Raw genomic sequence first — 17216 nt, 5'->3', positions numbered from 1 at the left:
TGAACTCAGCTGGCTAAACAAGTCCCTTACTCACAGGCCAGTGTTCAGTGAGTGCCGGTAAGGCCTTGGGCTCTAGGGTCACTCCGAGTTCCCAGTGCTCACATTATCAGCCTCAGCTGGTCAGAACCACTGATGGTACATCGCTGTAAGTTCGGGTATCTAGCCAGGTGCTGACTTAAGCAGAAAACTCTTTTTCTAATATATTGTGATGGCTGGCCCAACGGCTCAACTGATGCAGAGCCTGCCTAGGAACCACAAGGCCCTGAGCACAAACACCAGTGCCACGAAAAAAAAAAATGTAGGGTGAGTGATCCAGTTTCCTTTGGTAATGGCTGAGTCTTCCACTTGGGAGATGAGAGGGAGAAGGGCATTTACAAGTCAATCTTTCCTTCTTACTGTACCCACTTCCAGTAGGGAAGCAGGCAGCCCAAACACCCGTCAATGTCCAGGCTGGAGGAAGTCACTCACCTGGAGGACACACATGCCAAAGGTATTGCCCAGGATCTTGTGGGTCTCGTTGTAGTAGCAGTAGCGGATGTTTGTGGCCGCTACAAAGAGTTCAAAGGGGTCATCTTGCTTTATGTTCAAGGTCCCATTCTTTATTTTCTTCTGTAGCTGTCGCATTCTCTTCTTCCGATGACTGCAATACCCCCATCCCATGAGAATCAGTTAACCAGAGGCAAAAGAGGTGGGAGAGGAGAGAGGCTCAATGACCACTTTCTCAGACCCTCAGAGCTACTAGGGAACTTGGAAGGTGGGGAACTTGGAAAGCAAAGTGGAGGGGTATTGGAACAGAGTGGGCTCTAGAGGAAGATGGTGATCTATCTGTGAACTACTCTGCTATTTTACTCTGAGGACTTGAGCAGATATTACATGGTGCTGCTCCCCAAAGGACCTAGGAAAGGTGGGTTGCTGGCAGACTTCTATATTTATGTTTCCTTGATGAACTCATCTATTTCTTTGTCCAGGAAGTGGGATCATGTCCTCAGGGGCAGCTGTTTATCTAAGACAATAGTGATACAGGATATAAAAATTGGAATGGGAGCTAGACATCTCCAAGACATCCACCTGCCACTTTACCGGCTCTTTACAGAAAGAGAGAACAAGAAAGTTCCAGGATGGTGGCTTATAACTGATCAGAATTTTACCACAATTCTCTAACTTAATAGCTAGAACCAAGGCCCCTTCCCCTGCAGACCTCCACTTCCTCTGTGAACTTAGGCACCTGGGTGAGGTAGCCTCCACTGTTCCTTCTGGTTCATGCCCTATGCTCATGACTTATAAGGAAGCATGATATCCTGCAGATGTGAAAGAGGTGGGTAGGAGAACTACAAGAGGTGAAGAACAGAGTTTTAAAAGTGAAAAAAAAAAAAAGAGTTAAGTTTGAAAGGCAATTGTGCCAAGAAACCATGGACTTGCTTGATTCCACACCAATCTCACAATTACCAAATAAAAAATACTGACAGTCAGAAGCCCTCAAAACAAAATTCTAAGACAAGCAACAGGCCTTTTTCTCAATGTGTATTAAGAATATTTGGAGCTGAGTGTATAATTCAGTGGTACAGCACATGTTTGGTATGTACAAGGCACTGGCTTCAATCCTTGCACCCCAAAATAAAATGCCTACATTTTATGAAAAGAAAATATGCAATAAAATGTCAGTGATCCAAAACTAAATGCTAACAATGCCTATATGATCCTGAGTGCTCTTCATTTTCTCATGTCCTACAAGAAGACTTTTGTAACTTTTTTTAAAAAGACCAAATTATTTCTTCAAAATCTGGTTTCTTTTAGGCAGAATCAGATTTATTTAAAATAATTTTAGAATCAGTTAACAATAAGCCTAACTCAACAAATATTAACTTAGTACTTACATCATTTGTGCTAGATCATTTGAAAGCAAGAAAACATAAAGACAAATAAGAGAAGACTCCTAAGTAAACGAGCTTATCACCTGGAAGCTAGAAGGGGAGAATAAGGGGAGTAAGAGAAAGATACAAGTCACAGTACATAAATGACTATATCACAAGGCAAGAGTAAGACTTTATATGATCAGTAACTAGCATTAAGGGGAAGCCAAGCAATGAAGACCGTGGAGGAGCTCTTAGGTATGACTGAGAGGCCCAGGAAAAGTTTCATGGGAGGAGGGAAGCCCTGAAAAGTCGACACCATTTCAGTAGGTGATGTCGGAGGGGCATCAGAGGAGGATCAGCAGAGAAGCATGAGCTAAGAGTACGGAGGCTCAACACAGCACAGAGGAGGGAGACAGGATCTGAAAGTCAGCATTAAAGATGAGCATATTTGGGGATAAATAAGCTAGAAGAGGCTCAAGGACAAATCACGCATGTGAGGTAGGTTAAAGGTAGGGGATAAGATGAAGGGAAAGTGAAGCGCTCAGGAAAGTAGCCCAAGTAAGTACCCCAAGGTCAAGAAAGAAGAGTACTTCACAGGTAACCACTCCATCCCGAATTTCTCTAAACACAGAGTTATAGGGAGAACCGCCAGGTTTCAACTATGTGACCAACCCCATCACTATGTGATGCCCCATTTTGTGGGCATCTTTCCACAAGAAAAGCCTGATTTCCACATGCTTGGCCCTGAAATATGTAAAACTCAAGTTCTGTTTCTGTCAAAAGGACAGGAGAAAACAGTTAGTCTGCAGTGAGAAAGCACAAAACAGATATGAGAGTCTGGACAAGGGCAGGAAGCAGAAGATTATACCTAAGCCTTAGCCCCTTCGGCTTCCTGATGTTGTATACTTCCATACACTCTCTCGGCACAAAAGTGGGTTTGTGTTGGCGGTATCTGCTGTTTGTCTTGAAAACCACAGCTTCAGAAAATAAGAGAATCAGGCTGGGAGGTAGCTCAGTGGTAGAGCACTTCTCCCTAGATTGTAAGAAGCCCTGTGTTCTATCCCCGGCACCACCAAAAAGAAAAAAAATATAGTCAACTGTCAAAGCAGTGAACTGGTGTATGAGCTCTGAAAAGGAGAAGGCAAAAATTATTGCATTAGACATCAGGTCTCTGAGGGTGCTTATGAACACATGTGGGCACAATGACAACAGAAGCCAACATCAAAAGGCGGGGGAGCAAGAAGAAAAGGCTTCAGTTTTAAGATATATGGCAATAAAAACAAGGGAAAATGCTGGTCTGAATTACAGCATGATCCCGAAAACTCTGAAAAAAATATGTCAAGGAAATATTTCCTGGCATTTAACTAAAGAAGCAGGTATCTAAGTGGCATGGGACACCCAAGAGCCAAGCTTACCTGCTAAACCCCAGCTCTTTCTTGTAACACCACAGCACTGAAGGCCGAGCCTTCACGGTTGCTTTGGACAACATGTGATGGAGAATTACGACCTGCCAAAGAAAAACATCACAGAACCTCAGAGGCAAAAAAGACCATGGAGACTGCCAAGCCAAGACCTCATCTGGCAGATGTAGAAACTAAATGGACAGACAGGGAAGGGCTGGCACCCAAGGTCACAAGGAAAGTAATGACCAGGTATAGACTAGAAGCTAGGTGGCATAGTTAACCTTGTGATCAATCCATCACCCTGGACTTCAAAAGGTATTGCTTGTCTGCTAATAAATCTAAATACAGAGAATTCACCACTTCTAAAACATGAAGAAAGGTTCCCACTAGGCATACCAGCCAAAGGGGTCTTAAACTCATTACATGCTGAAACCCCAAAGGGCCTGGAGAATATGCTGACTCTTTGGGACAGGACACAAAATAACACTGGAAGTATTTACCAAGTCTTACCTGATCTTTTGCTCGATCCCCAACTACAACAAAAAGAGACCTTTGCCTCTCAGCTACCCCATTCTCAATGAGAATTCGGATTCGGTTATCCACCTTCTTCCGATGCATGGTGAAAGACTACAACTGAAAGGTAAAGAAAGGAAAGGTAACTGGACCAAACACTAGACTAAGGGCAAGTAGCACTAGCTGGCCACCTCTTGAAGGCAAGACACATTTGTAAGAATTATTTTAGCTCTCAAACAATTCCATAGGGAAGACAGTCTGTTTTAAAATCAGAAAACTGAGGCTTGGGAGGTGAACCCTCCTAAGCATAGGAAGTCAGCAAGTCAGCATAATTCACATCTCTATCAAGGAGTTTAAGAAAAATCAGGACATTACCAGTCAAAAAAAAAATAACCAAATATATAATGGTATATCCATATATCCAAAGTGTTTTCAAAAGCTATCCTAAGATATGAATATAAAGAGCTAGGGGGCATGGTTACAGTGCACGCCTGGCATACAAGATACCCTAGGCAGTACAGAGCTAATAACAATAATGGATATAGATGCTTATGGGAGAACAGCATGGAAAGACAAAGTATATCATTTGAAATGCATATGTATAACACAGACAGGAAAAAGTTTAAAAGGCTGTGAGAAAACTACTATATAAACTAGTTATTTCTGAATGGTGTAATTTGCATCTTTTTTGGGGGGCAGGACTAAAATTTGAACTCAGGGCCTCGCACTTCCTAGGCAGACATTCTACCACTTGAGCCATTCCACCAGTCCTCTTTTACTCTTAGTTATTTTATAGGTTGAATCTCGTATTTTTACCTAGGGCCAGCCTTGAACCTAGATCCTCCTACCTAGACTCCTGTGTAGCTGGAATAACAGGCCACACCAACATGCTTGGCTTATTGGTTGAAATAGGGTCTTACTAACTTTCTACTAGCCTCAAATACTCCCCATCTCTGCCTCCTGCCGACCTGGGATTACAGGCACAAGCCACTATGCCTGGCCAATCTTTTGTTTTTTATGACTTGGTTTCTTAAAATTCTCATCTCACTAATAAAGTCAGGGAAAAGAAATGAACAATATTTCTATAACAAAATGTGTTTCCTTAAGTGAGAAAAAAAACCACATTGAAGCCAAAGAAACATCAGAAATGTCAATTACATTATTACAATGTAAAAGTGACAGGCTATGCTATTTACAAACTCCACTGCCTGCTACACTCTAAACATAAACTTCATTATTTGAAACTTAACTTTAACCTCCCAATCCAAACATGGATTTTAGCATGTCTCACTATAAAACAATGTCACAATCTATGGCCCCAGTTTATAAGTAAAGGGGCAAGTAGTATAAAGAATTCGAGCATCCCAAGGCAGAAAAGTGCCAGAGGTAGGATTCACACTCAAGCCTGTGTGACTTCAAATCCTCAGCTCCTGCCACTTTGCCAACCAGCTAAACTTAGAGGTCTATTTGCCACCTACATAAAGACCTCATGAAGACAAATCAGTAATTATGGGAGCTGATTTTTGCTGTAGTTAGTATGGGAGTCCTAGAAGTATCAGGTAAGGCTCTTGACTTCAAGCTTTCATTGTTCCTGAAGATGGTATTAAGGAGAAAGAGATGGGAGACAACTATACACAGAAAAAAATCGACATAAATAAAAAATAGTAGCTACAGCGGGCACGGTGGCTCACACCTGTAATTCTAATTACTTGGGGAGTGGAGATCGGACAATCATGGCTCAGGGCTACCTGGGCAAAAAGCAAGGCTCTATTTAAAAAAAATAATAATAATAAATAAAAGCAAAAAAGGGCCGGCGGAGTGGCTCAAGAGTCCCTGCCTAGCAGGGACCCTGAGTTCAAACCCCAGGGCGGCCAATAATAATAACAGCTACAGTAATGGATCTGATGAAGACCTGAGATTACTGTGAACTGAAGTTGCGCCTAATAGACGAGGAGCGACTCTACAAGGGGAGGAAAAAAGAGAAAGAAAGAGATGCTTAGTTTTCATCCCCTTATTCATTCATTCCTCTGTTAAATAATATTGAGGTCCTGAACGTGATTGCTTGAATAAAGCGTATAAATGAATGGGCACTTAAGTACATAAGAGCCCGAGAGGATCTAGGATCAGATCGCCTCAGTTGGAAGGAAGCTCAGCGTGGGAACCACAACAGTGGCAAGGTCCGCGGAAAGCAGGAGTTGTCATCCACCATTCTCCGCGACCCCAGGTAGAGGTCCCCTGAGAGAGAGAGCATCCAGCGCTGGAGAAGCAAGGTCCTGAGAGCTGACGGGCGCCTGTCATGTGGCGTGTCCAGCGAGGGCGGCAGTCGGCGTGGCCGAGCGCCAGCCAGCAAGCAGAGCTTTCGTCCGCGGAACAGCCCCCTCCCGGCCCAGGAAGGACACGGACGCCCACCTTAACCATAGTCCCTATCCCTCCCGGGAAGTACCTGCGCCCGGGGTCCGACGAACCCAGCCAGTGGCGAAGCGGAAACACGTGGGGGCACGGAAGTACTGCAGGACGGAGCACCACAGGGAGGTGCCTCAAGCGAACGCCCAGCTGCGGCGCGCAGACTCCCCTCGCTCCGCGGCGTTTGGGAGATGGGCCCTTCCTCAACGCTGTCTCTGGGTGATGACGTCAGCGCCCGGGAGGCGGGGCTACAGCCAAGGTCCCCAAGCGGCTGCTCACACGGGCTAGTCGCTGTAGCTGGTGCAATTGGCTACTCTTCCTGTTCGAACCAAGAAAACCTGGCTACTCCGGGCAAAATAAGTATTTCAATAGCCACACCAGCAGCTCCTGCCACCGTGCAGGGGCTATCGGCTGCTAGTTGGCCCCCACAAGTCTGTGCACCGCATGGTCTTGCGGGGTTATGCAAGAGGCGGCTGCTCCCCGAGCCTGTGCTCAATTTTACCGACCCATCTATTTTAATGTGCCAAGAGAAACTCCAGCCAGAAGAACCGTTTTATTCACCTCGCTTGACCCTCCACCCAAAAAGCACTTTGTGTACTAGTCTACAACCCTGTAGACTTTCTACCCACAATTGCAGTCGCTGTACGTGGCGAGATCCCTAGGCAGGTATCCCAAGTGTCGAAGCTCTACCTAAAAACAAAACCCGGGCTTTGATCTTCATCCACTCCCCTATTCCACCTCCCAATAAACTCATTCCAGCACATGTTCACAGTGGGTACCCACACATATTTTGCACTTTTTTAAACCATGTCGCTTAACTTCAACTATCCATGCAACTACTTGCATGACATCCCTTCTTGGGTACCACAAACATATCCAAAACCGAACTCATTGCTTACCTTTGAAATTTTTCCCCAAATGCACTTAGAATTTTAGTATCACCACCCAACATTACTTATCCACCCAGGACTCACCATTTTCAAATTCATGTAAGAAAATGTCATTATGCCAGACACTATTCTTAAGGGATAGTTCACTTATAAGGACCTGAAACTCACATTCTAAACGCTGTTATGAAAAAAGTGCCCACAGTACTTACTATTTTAGAGGTGGTGGACAAGGGAAGCCCTCCAAGAACATCAGAGGGGAAAAAATTCAAAATTTAGACTAAATCGAGGACATCTGAGTTTTTAAAACTACTTAAAAGCAGCCAGTGTGACCACTGTTGTGAGCAAGTGGAAAAATGGTAGGAAAGCAAGTCAAATGTTGGATATGTGGACCAGATTTGGGATTTAAGTTGTGATGGTAAACCACTTTAGCAACAGGGGAATGACAAGATCCAATCTGTCCTCTTGACTCATTATGGTTGCTGTGGAAAATACACCACAGTACAAGCAACAGTACAGCGAACTGTCATAAAGGCTATTGAAGTTGCCTGTTCTAGAATAGTAGTGGTGGTCACAAGTGCTACAATGGCTCAGGAAAACTCTCATAGTAAAACTATATAGTTTTACTTAACGATAAGATACAGGGTATAAAAGGAAATCAAAGATAGCACCCAACTTACTGACATGAACTTGGCTGAATAGATATGTTGGTAATTAAAATGTTGATTTGAAATGTTTTACACATTCAAGTTGCTGTTTAGTGTCGGTATGCAGTTGAAGGGTATGGGCCTCAGAAATACTTAGTGACCAAAACACTGTTCATATTATATTCACAATCAGGAGATAGGATGAGATCACCTAGGTCATAGAAATAAAGCCCGAAAACCAAGGCTTACAGGAGTATCAGCACATATACTAAACAGTAGTCAAGACAGAAAATGTGTAAAATGCACTCACCTTATGTTACATTGTTCATGTTAAGAGTAAGAATCAACCTCAATAAAATGTACCTTCTAAACTCTTGACCCATTCATTTTGTTCTCAGCATTGCAGTCTTTAAATGGCAATTTTATTAGGTGACCCAATACCACCCCCCAACACATATACTGCTTACAACCCCTTAATACCCAAAATTTTGAGGGTGGTATTGGGAGTTTAACTCAAGGTTTTGGGTTTGCTAGAGAGGAACTATACCACATGAACCATTCTATCAGTCCTCCAACTGTTCCTAAGAGACAAAACACAAAATACAACTATGCAGCTGTGTACAGTGGCCCTTATTCATTTTTCCAGCCCATTAATCTTTACTCTTTCCACTTGGGTCACATAGTCACTGGAGTTTGGGCCATTGGCTATGCTTCTTCTTCCCCTTGTATGGTTTACCACATCTCATTTCTGAAGTCTAACCTCAAGTACCCCTTTCAATGAAGTCTTATCCTACCATCTTGACTAGGCCATGATTCGTTTCTGGTGAACCTGAGGTTAAACTCAGGGCTTTGTGTTTACAAAGCAGGTGCTCTACCGCTTGAGCCACAACTCCACTCCATTTTGCTCTGGTTATTTTGGATAGGGTCTCACACAAACTATTTCCCCAAGTTGGCCTCAAACCTCTATCTACCCAATCTCAACCTTCCAAGTAGCTAGGATTATAAGCATTGAGTCACTGGCGCCCAGCTTCAGACATGGTCTTAACATTTATCATTAACCATATTGTCCCATCCTGTCATTTACTACACTTTTAGGTCACAAGTGTTTGACTAGATAATTCAATGGAAGCTGGAATTGATGTTTGTCACCACTGAATGTCTAGTGCTTGACATGAGGCCTGACAAATGATACTCAAATGTACTGAATGCTTAGTTCAGTACCTAATTGTCTCCCTAATAAAATACAGTACTTACAGAAAGCTAATACAAATAAAACCTAAGATGCTAAAAATCTGCCTTTAATAGAAGAGAGACAAAGTGCTGGTCTTTCACTGCCTACACTCAAGCAGCCAGGCATGTACCCAGATTAGCTTTCAGAAGTAGGTATTACAGTAGTATAGTAATAGAATACAAGTTTGTAGTCCAGCCTTCTTAGAAGATGAGACTACCAGACAGACATTAAGTCTTTTCTTCTTTCACAAGGAGAACTTCAAAATTTTGCCGGATGATATATACAACTTCAGACTTAGCTCAAGGACAATACGGAATCAAGTTTTTTAATTAAACAGAAAATTTAAAACATCTACTAGATTTGTATAGGATTTAAAATAAGAAAAGATATAGAGATGAACCTTAATTAAAAAGCTTTCATTTTCCCGGGAGTTTTCCTCTCCATTAACTCCATAAAAGGGACAAGCTAAGGGCAATACTGATCCTTTGAAATATATGCCAGTGCTCAGTAAGGATTAAAGTGGGGTGCAGAATTAGAGCTTTAAGTTGAAATGAAGCGTATCGATTCACTGCTTATCTGCATCCCATCTCCCTAAATTAGATGTCACTGAAAATATAATGAACAATATAAACTGCCTAAGACAAATAGAAAGCTGCTTCAACTACTACATTTAAGAACTGGTGTCAGCTGAGCACCTCAGTTAATGAACCTGAGAATAAGCACCCATTCTCATTTCTCCTACTAGTGGAAAGTCTTCCCCACAAAAAATAATATATATAAGAAAAACTCTAAGAACACTGAACTCTAATTAAGAACACTGAAAGGGCACCCAGGCACCAGTGGCTCACACCTATAATGCTACCTACTTGGGAGCTGAAATGAAGAGAATCATAGATTGAGGCCAGCCTGGGCAAAACATACATAAAACCCCAGTCCCAAAATAACCAGAGCGAAACGGACTGTAGGTGTGCCTCTAGCAATAGAGTATCTGCTTTGAAAGCGTGAAGCCCTGAATTCAAACCCCAGTCCCATTAAAAAAAAAAAAACTGAAGGGCATTTGTCTTAGTATCAAGATAGAATGACCAGGAGGAGGGGAAAAAAAAAAAAAAAAAACTGTATTTGAACAATGGAATTTATCTAGAAATAAAATTACCCTAACCAAAGCAATGAATAGCATTCTACCTTTACTAAAGCTTTTAAGGAAAGAATTTCATTATCTATGTGAGCTGACTCATAATTGTCTTATGTACAAAAGTATGTTACATGTGAACTTGCTACACTAAGAGACATGTCTGACAATCATCTCCTGGTAACGCTCTTAAAATATACGTCTGACCAAACAAAAGGCTTTCTTGCAGCTAAGAAGCATTCAAATATTATACAGAATACGGAGTATCAAGATTCATATCTTAATGGGACGTTTTAAAAAGTTCTCTGCTCTGTAATGAAGCATTCCTTTAAGAAATATGGTTGAATTAAGACATAAAACACATTTTAAACAGTGACAGTAATGTTTTGAAAGGAACAAATGATTCTTTGAAAAATACATAGAAGTAACCAAACTATGGACACTTTTTCACATTCACATTTGCAGTAATGCATAGAAGTTTGAAACTAAGAAGGCTTTTCTCATCTCAGAGCTGATATGCTAAACATTGTATAAATAACTTATTTACTTCAATTTTGATTTTTAAATGTCAGGAAATTATTTGCTATAGTACAGATAGTAAATTTAGTTTCAAAGGATTGCAAGCACACATCATCTGGGGATTATTCAATAAGCCACGAGTATTTTCCCAACCCCTAAAATATAGCTAACATATGGTTGTGGTACATCCCAGGCAGCACGCAAGGGGAGGTGCTAGCAAAGAAATATTCGTTGTAAAAGTAAACAGATAACCCTTCCAATATGATGTACCACAACCACACATGAAAAAAGTCAAGAACTTATTTTTATTTATTTTAAAATAAACATTGAAGATTCCCCCATTACCCACCACCCTACAAAACTTTTGAATGTGGAATGTTCAACAGCCTATCCATTTTAGTAGGTTACAAAACCAGCAAAAACTCCAGTTGTCTAATGATGAATGTTTGAGAGTAATTTTTATGTTGTTTCTAAGTAGCTTGTGTACCTACTGGAAAAATTCCTTAGATTTAATTCTGCAATGAAAATACCATTAACTTAGTAGCCTTTGCTTAATAGCTGGGATTAATTCTCCATGAAATCAAAGTGGAATGGGACCACAAGCAGCATTAAGTTCATAGGCACACAGAACTAGTGCTCAAACTGCTAGCACAAATTTCAACATAGTACATATGGCTAAGTCACTATTAAACTGTCCATCTCAATCAACCTTGAGGTTCTCTCTATGCATCTAAGGGAAGGAGTCACCACTTTGAACATAAATGCCTCCATGAGAAAAGGAGAATTCAATTAGGGTTAAATTAAACAAAAGATTAAGTGCACATACTATAGCAATAGCTGCTGGAGATAACCATAAAATTTGTGACACTAACAACGAATGGGGTGAATCACATAAGCTGCTAGCTGTTGAACACCAGTGTTTCAAGATACAACTTTTATAAACATGTTTTATTTGTTTTGTTTATACCATCAGAACTGAAGCTACTTGTCATTTCCCTAAAACAGGGAAATCAATCTAAAACACATACTGGTGCTTTTCAAAAGATAGCAATTTAAAAGGGTGGTAGCAGCAGGCGTTTGATATCTTTTTTCTTTAAAGAACTTTTAAGCTGCAGGAAAAACTGTGACCAAGAGTGTTATGATTATCCATTAAGATGTTTTCATCAGTACCTGTACCAGTTTAGGTGACAATACAGCAAAGATCCAAGGATTAGTGATGACAATGCACATATCATAAGGAATGATATACAATACCAATCCTTACGAAAGTCATTGTGACAAAGAAATTGTTAAGTGTTCAAAAGGTATCTAAATACTTCACATTAAGTATAGAAGCAGCCCATCCAGATTATATCCCATTATTTGTTGCATATTTTCAAGAAGTGCCAATCAAAGCCTAATTTGTATTTTGGCTTTTATACAGTATCAGCTGTTAAAAAGCAACTTACATGTGTTTTTAATCACAATCATTTGGCCAGATGAACAGTGCTGTCAAAGCTCCCAGCCTTACATGTGTGATTAAGGACGCATGCACAATTTGGTATGTATCTAAACGTTCAGTACTCCAATTTAACTGGAAAAGCTGTGAAATGCAGTTGTTCTGCCAAACCATATATACCCCACTCCTTCCATCTTCCTTTCAAGGAAAATGTTTTCAGTTTTTTCAATTACCATTGAGTAACTCTAGGACCGATTTTTTTTTTTTAAACCAATGTCAAAAAGTCAAACTTTTTCTTTTTCAAGCCACTTCAAAAAACTATGGAGATATTTTCACCCCCAAAGTATATTATGTTTACTCCTAAGCAAGGGTGAGGAATCTGAGTGTCATGTGCAAGGCTCAAGATGACGCTTAGGACAGAACATGCAGAGCAAAAATAGTTTCCTTCCATATCCAGGTAATATAAAGCTGGCAATTGTAGTCCTGTCTTTATGGGATGAAAACAGTCCCTTTACAATAAGTTTCCTGAAAGGGAGAACAAATAGATAATAACTCTTCTGGTAACATATTATGGTACACTGGCCAGTGTGTTTTTGGCGATTAAACATAATCCTGTGAATCAGATTAATTCACTTGCTGAGTGTTCATTTGCGGCATCCCTCTGTTGGGTCTTGGGGGCCCTCCACGACCTAGAAGACAAAAATGGCATTTGATTTTTCTTTCAAATATTACTTGTTTTGCCTTCAAGCAGATTTTCATCTGAAGTCAAGAAGCATGTAGGCAGCTTGTCAGCACATAATTAGGTTTAAGAGGTCATTTCTTCAGTGTTCAAGGTTCACCTGTCCTGGAAGTTTGTTTGTCATGTGCAAATTTGCTCAAGTTCTCTAGCTAAAAGAAGAGTAGAGCTAATGGAGTATTCCACCAGTACTCATTCATTCAACAAGTATTTATTGAGTGCCTACTATGTGCCAGGCACTGTTATCAGGCGTTGGGAATAGATACAGCAATGAAGACAGACAAGTTACCTGCTCTCATGGAGCTTACATTCTAGTGTACACTCTAGCTTACATTTCAGTAGTAACATCATACTATCAAAATTAATAAAAGCACCAGAATGAAAACAGACCTTAACACCTACACTGTTAAAAAAAACTACATAACATTCAAAATTGTATATTGACTTATAACACATATAGTAACTTTTTACATGCTGTTAAAACAGATTTTTTTTAGCTATCAATTAACTCAACTTTCATAGAATATGCTACAAGGTGGGAAAGAAGAACATAACCCACATTCACATGCAAGTACCTTTTATATGTCTAGTCAAGTCAGTAATTCCCAAATGATTCATAAAAAAAAAAATGTACCTTTCTGCTGGCCAACTGCTACTAGCATTCAAATCAAAGTACTTTGTAATTTCTCCTTAATATACATTTTATACATGTTATGGCCAATAACTAGAGGACACCTATTCTTTAACCTCCCTCAAATCAGAGAACCATTTAGAACTTCAGATTATATGAAATGCTAGCTCTAACTGTTAAATAAGCTAACTTCCTGCTCAAAATAGGAAGTAGCTTTCCAATAGTTAAAAAAAAAAACAAAAAAAAACCTCTTAAACCTATTTTTAAAAATTCAGTAAGTTACTAAGATTCGGGGATTCTGCTTAAAAGTCAGAAATAACTGGTATTTAGATCACTGACAGTGGTCCAAGAAGGTATGCGAATTTGAATTAGTTGTATTGCTTCTAAATGGTTCTCTATATGTAACTATGGCTTATATGGCCATTTAAAGGGTTTCTGATTCTAAAATATAATATGCATGTTTCAAAAATTAAAGAGGATAATAAATTTATATAAATGTTCAATTTCATCCCAAAAATGTCTTACAAAAATGTTTCAATAAGTACTTCCTAAAAACATTTAACAGGTTTTAGGACCTGAAAAATTATTAATTCCCAGTTGGAAAAACACTTTTTCTGAGGAAAAGAAAATGTTCTGGTTTTCAAGACAGTTTATATATTAACAGGGTAAGTCATTCAAAAATTAAAATTTGGATTCAAGATTTAAGTTTTAGAAACAGCATTTCATTTAATCCCTAGCAACACGACTGGAAAAGATAAATGTACTCCTAACATGTAACCTACATGTAGACTATGAACAGCTCGTCCAAGGCCAGAACAGAAGCTCCACTTAGAGCTAGGATCACCACCACAAAATATTACCTCGTGGGGCTCCCCGTGGTCCACTCTGCCCAGAGCCACGCTTGAAATTCTGCTGATATCCATCCTAAAAGACACGCTGGTTAGTACTGAAAAGAACTAGTACTTTAAAAAAATGCTTTAGCCATCTATCTCTAGTCTCTAACACCTGCAGAATATAAAATTCCTTATTCTTTCAGACATTTCAGTATATTATAGTTAAAAGTTATTCTGTATTTAATTTCTATTAAGCTCAAGAACATTCAATGAAATATATTTCTCTGCTCAAGATCATTTTTAACAGACTTTACTGATTATCTGTATTGAGTGCTAAGAAAAGCAGAAGTCATCATTTTCTATGACAAAATATTTAGACACAACAAAATTGGACCCCAAATTAGTTACTGAGATCCATCCTGTATTTACATACCCGCTGATAGCCAGAATAGTCCCGGGGAGCACTGAACTGAGACTGTGTATAACCACTGTTGGGAGTGTTAGAGAATGAAGGACGGTAACCATCATATCCTCCTAAAATATAGGACAACAAAATAAATTAATTTCTTCACAAGAAGTTTTACTTTATTAATGATGAAAGGAAGAACAGGAAAACTATAATCCATGATAGTTATTCAAACTAATTTCCAATTCCTTGTCCTAATCCGATGTTTTTTAGTATCTGTAAATGCCAATTACCTTAGATGATAAAATTTTCACAACTATGACTGTACACAAAAACAAAGAAATCCCCATGTCTAGTAATATGTAACAGTTATCCTTTCTGAAGATACTAATAGACACTGATTTCACAACAAATTCCTAATTTTTTCATTTAAATAATTATATAAAAATATACTTAAATGTTAAAATTATATGTAATAGACTAATTAAACCATATGATATGTTGTGCAATTCAGAAAAGAATGTAAAATTCTAAAAGGTCATAAGAACTTGCTTGCTTTATTTATATTTATTTACCTCTGAATCCATTGGCAGGGCCTCGGTATCCATTCATCAAGCCTCTAGCACCACGGGAGCCTCCACGAGACACACCACGACTATTGTAGTAAGGCTGGCTGCTCCGAGGAAATCCAGTGTTCTGCTGAGGAGGCTGCTGGTGGCTACCAGACACTTGATGGGGCTGGTCCTGAGACCCATGGTAAGTGCCAACCACTACAGTAAGAAAACAAACAGAAATATTGTACATACATAAACACACAAACACACAGGCCATTACCTTTGTTCTCCTACCTTTTCTACTGCAAGCATATTTTACAGTCCTTTAAAGCTTAGTCCTATCTTTACATAAACTTGTATATTAACAAACAGTGAAAAATGCACATCAGTAAAGTTCCTTTTTCTCTCCTACCCATAGATTAAGCCAAGGGTGGGTAATTTTTCTCCAACAATAATTCTAAACCTTTGAAAGCAGGATCCACAATTTCACGTGCCAAACAAAGGCTTGGAAGAGGCTACATATACATACTATTAATTGTCTTCTGAGTAGTATCTACCTTTTAGCTCAAGGATTCCACAATAATTCAAAGGACTTATGGGCTGGAAGTGTGGCTCAAATGGTAGCGAGTGCCTAATTAGAAAGTGCTCAAAGTCCTGAGTTCAAATTTCAGTACTGCAAAAAAAATAAATAAATAAAGCATTCCCCACAGTGAACCATGTGCAAAAGAACATTTTGCTGGGTACCAATGACTTGTGTCTGTAAACCTAGTTACTCAGGAGGATCACTGTTCAAAGCCAGCTGGGGCAAATAGTTCAAGAGACCCTATCTCAAAAAAACCCATCACAAAAAAGGGCTGGTGGAGTGGCTCAAGGTGCAGACCCTGAGGTTCAAACCCCAGTACCAAAAAAAAAAAAAAAAAACTTTACATGTGGTAACAGTAAAATTAACATTTTTGTGTCATTTAATTGTCATTATAACTCACTAGTAAGTTTTCTTATGGTTTCAAATTTCTCTCGGTACTTAATGAAACATACAAAACTATGATGTCTCATAGCTCAACAGCTATATGACAAAATATGCCATCAATTACATAGCTAAAACAATCTATGCCTTCAATGTATAGCCTTAATGCCTAGTTTTACAAGACAAGTACAGGCAATTTAGAAGACAGTTAAATGGTATTCACACTGGCATTCAACCCATTGGAAAGTTCTGGAAGGCTCACATTTTGCTATTCCCAACACCCTCTGCTCCAATAATGAAAATACTTCTAGAATACTGAAACTTTCAAAAATTAAATACTGAGGCACAATTCTGACATGACTTCAATGTCTAAAATTCACAAGGGAGAAAAGAAACCAGGATACTATAAATCTTTTGGAGAGGTGAGGAGGTAACAGAACAAAGGAAGGCACACACACCTCACAAACAATGGGTCAGGTGCTAGCCTGCCCAAATCTGCCACTTTGGGGGAAAGAAAGCTTCTATAATTCTTGAAAATTGTTACTTGACCTATCTTATATCCTCAACACTCCAAATACATTCTTAGTTTTTACAACTCTCTTGTGCATTGGAAGCTAGAAGGACCACGCCTACAACAAAGGGAAGAGGATAGGGCAATGGCTCCTTTTGAAGTACTTAAATCAACTAAACTACGCATGGTATAATCATTCTGTGTAGACTGCCTTTTATTGCATTCCCAAAATTTAAAATTACAAAGCAAATATCAAATAAACATAACATTTACTGTCTAAAAGGTTCATTCAGGTCTGGTGGTATGGCTCAAATGGTAATTTGGGAAGTGTGAGGCTTTAAATTCATTTCAGGTGAGGGGAGGAGGCACATTCATATGCATGTAGAAGTAGTTTTAAAAAAGAGCAGGAGCTTCAACTCGTTGTCTTTTTTGAGACAGGGTCTTGCTATATAGCTCAGGCGGGCCCTGAATTGAAGATACTTCTGCTTCAGTCTCCCTAATGCTGGGATTACAGATGTGCACCTACCATACCCAGCACTGAATCACTTTTATCAATAA

The 17216-nt window shown here is 39.6% G+C and overlaps 2 protein-coding genes across 2 annotated transcripts in view; both read right to left on the bottom strand.

Annotated features, from left to right (window-relative positions):
* Nucleotides 1–10720, bottom strand: part of Nat10 (N-acetyltransferase 10) — a 43421-nt gene extending 32701 nt beyond the window's left edge. The window contains exons 1-4 of the mRNA XM_074044269.1: nucleotides 6213–10720; nucleotides 3767–3889; nucleotides 3269–3360; nucleotides 469–640 (exon numbers count right to left, since the gene is read on the bottom strand). Coding sequence (XP_073900370.1) covers nucleotides 469–640; nucleotides 3269–3360; nucleotides 3767–3874 — 372 coding nt within the window. The 5' untranslated portion in view covers nucleotides 3875–3889; nucleotides 6213–10720. The remainder of the gene's footprint in view (nucleotides 1–468; nucleotides 641–3268; nucleotides 3361–3766; nucleotides 3890–6212) is intronic.
* Nucleotides 10721–10871: 151 nt separating this feature from the next.
* Caprin1 (cell cycle associated protein 1) overlaps nucleotides 10872–17216 on the bottom strand; it is a 35839-nt gene continuing 29494 nt past the window's right edge. Inside the window, exons 16-19 of the mRNA XM_020183361.2 lie at nucleotides 15205–15399; nucleotides 14657–14757; nucleotides 14251–14314; nucleotides 10872–12712 (exon numbers count right to left, since the gene is read on the bottom strand). Of these exons, the coding sequence (XP_020038950.1) occupies nucleotides 12648–12712; nucleotides 14251–14314; nucleotides 14657–14757; nucleotides 15205–15399 (425 nt within the window). The 3' untranslated portion in view covers nucleotides 10872–12647. The remainder of the gene's footprint in view (nucleotides 12713–14250; nucleotides 14315–14656; nucleotides 14758–15204; nucleotides 15400–17216) is intronic.

This window comes from Castor canadensis, chromosome 1 (assembly GCF_047511655.1).
Source record: "Castor canadensis chromosome 1, mCasCan1.hap1v2, whole genome shotgun sequence".
Classification (NCBI taxonomy): domain Eukaryota; kingdom Metazoa; phylum Chordata; class Mammalia; order Rodentia; family Castoridae; genus Castor; species Castor canadensis.
The sequence above is the reverse complement of the archived record's forward strand: the minus strand, read 5'-3'. Positions and strand labels throughout refer to the sequence as shown.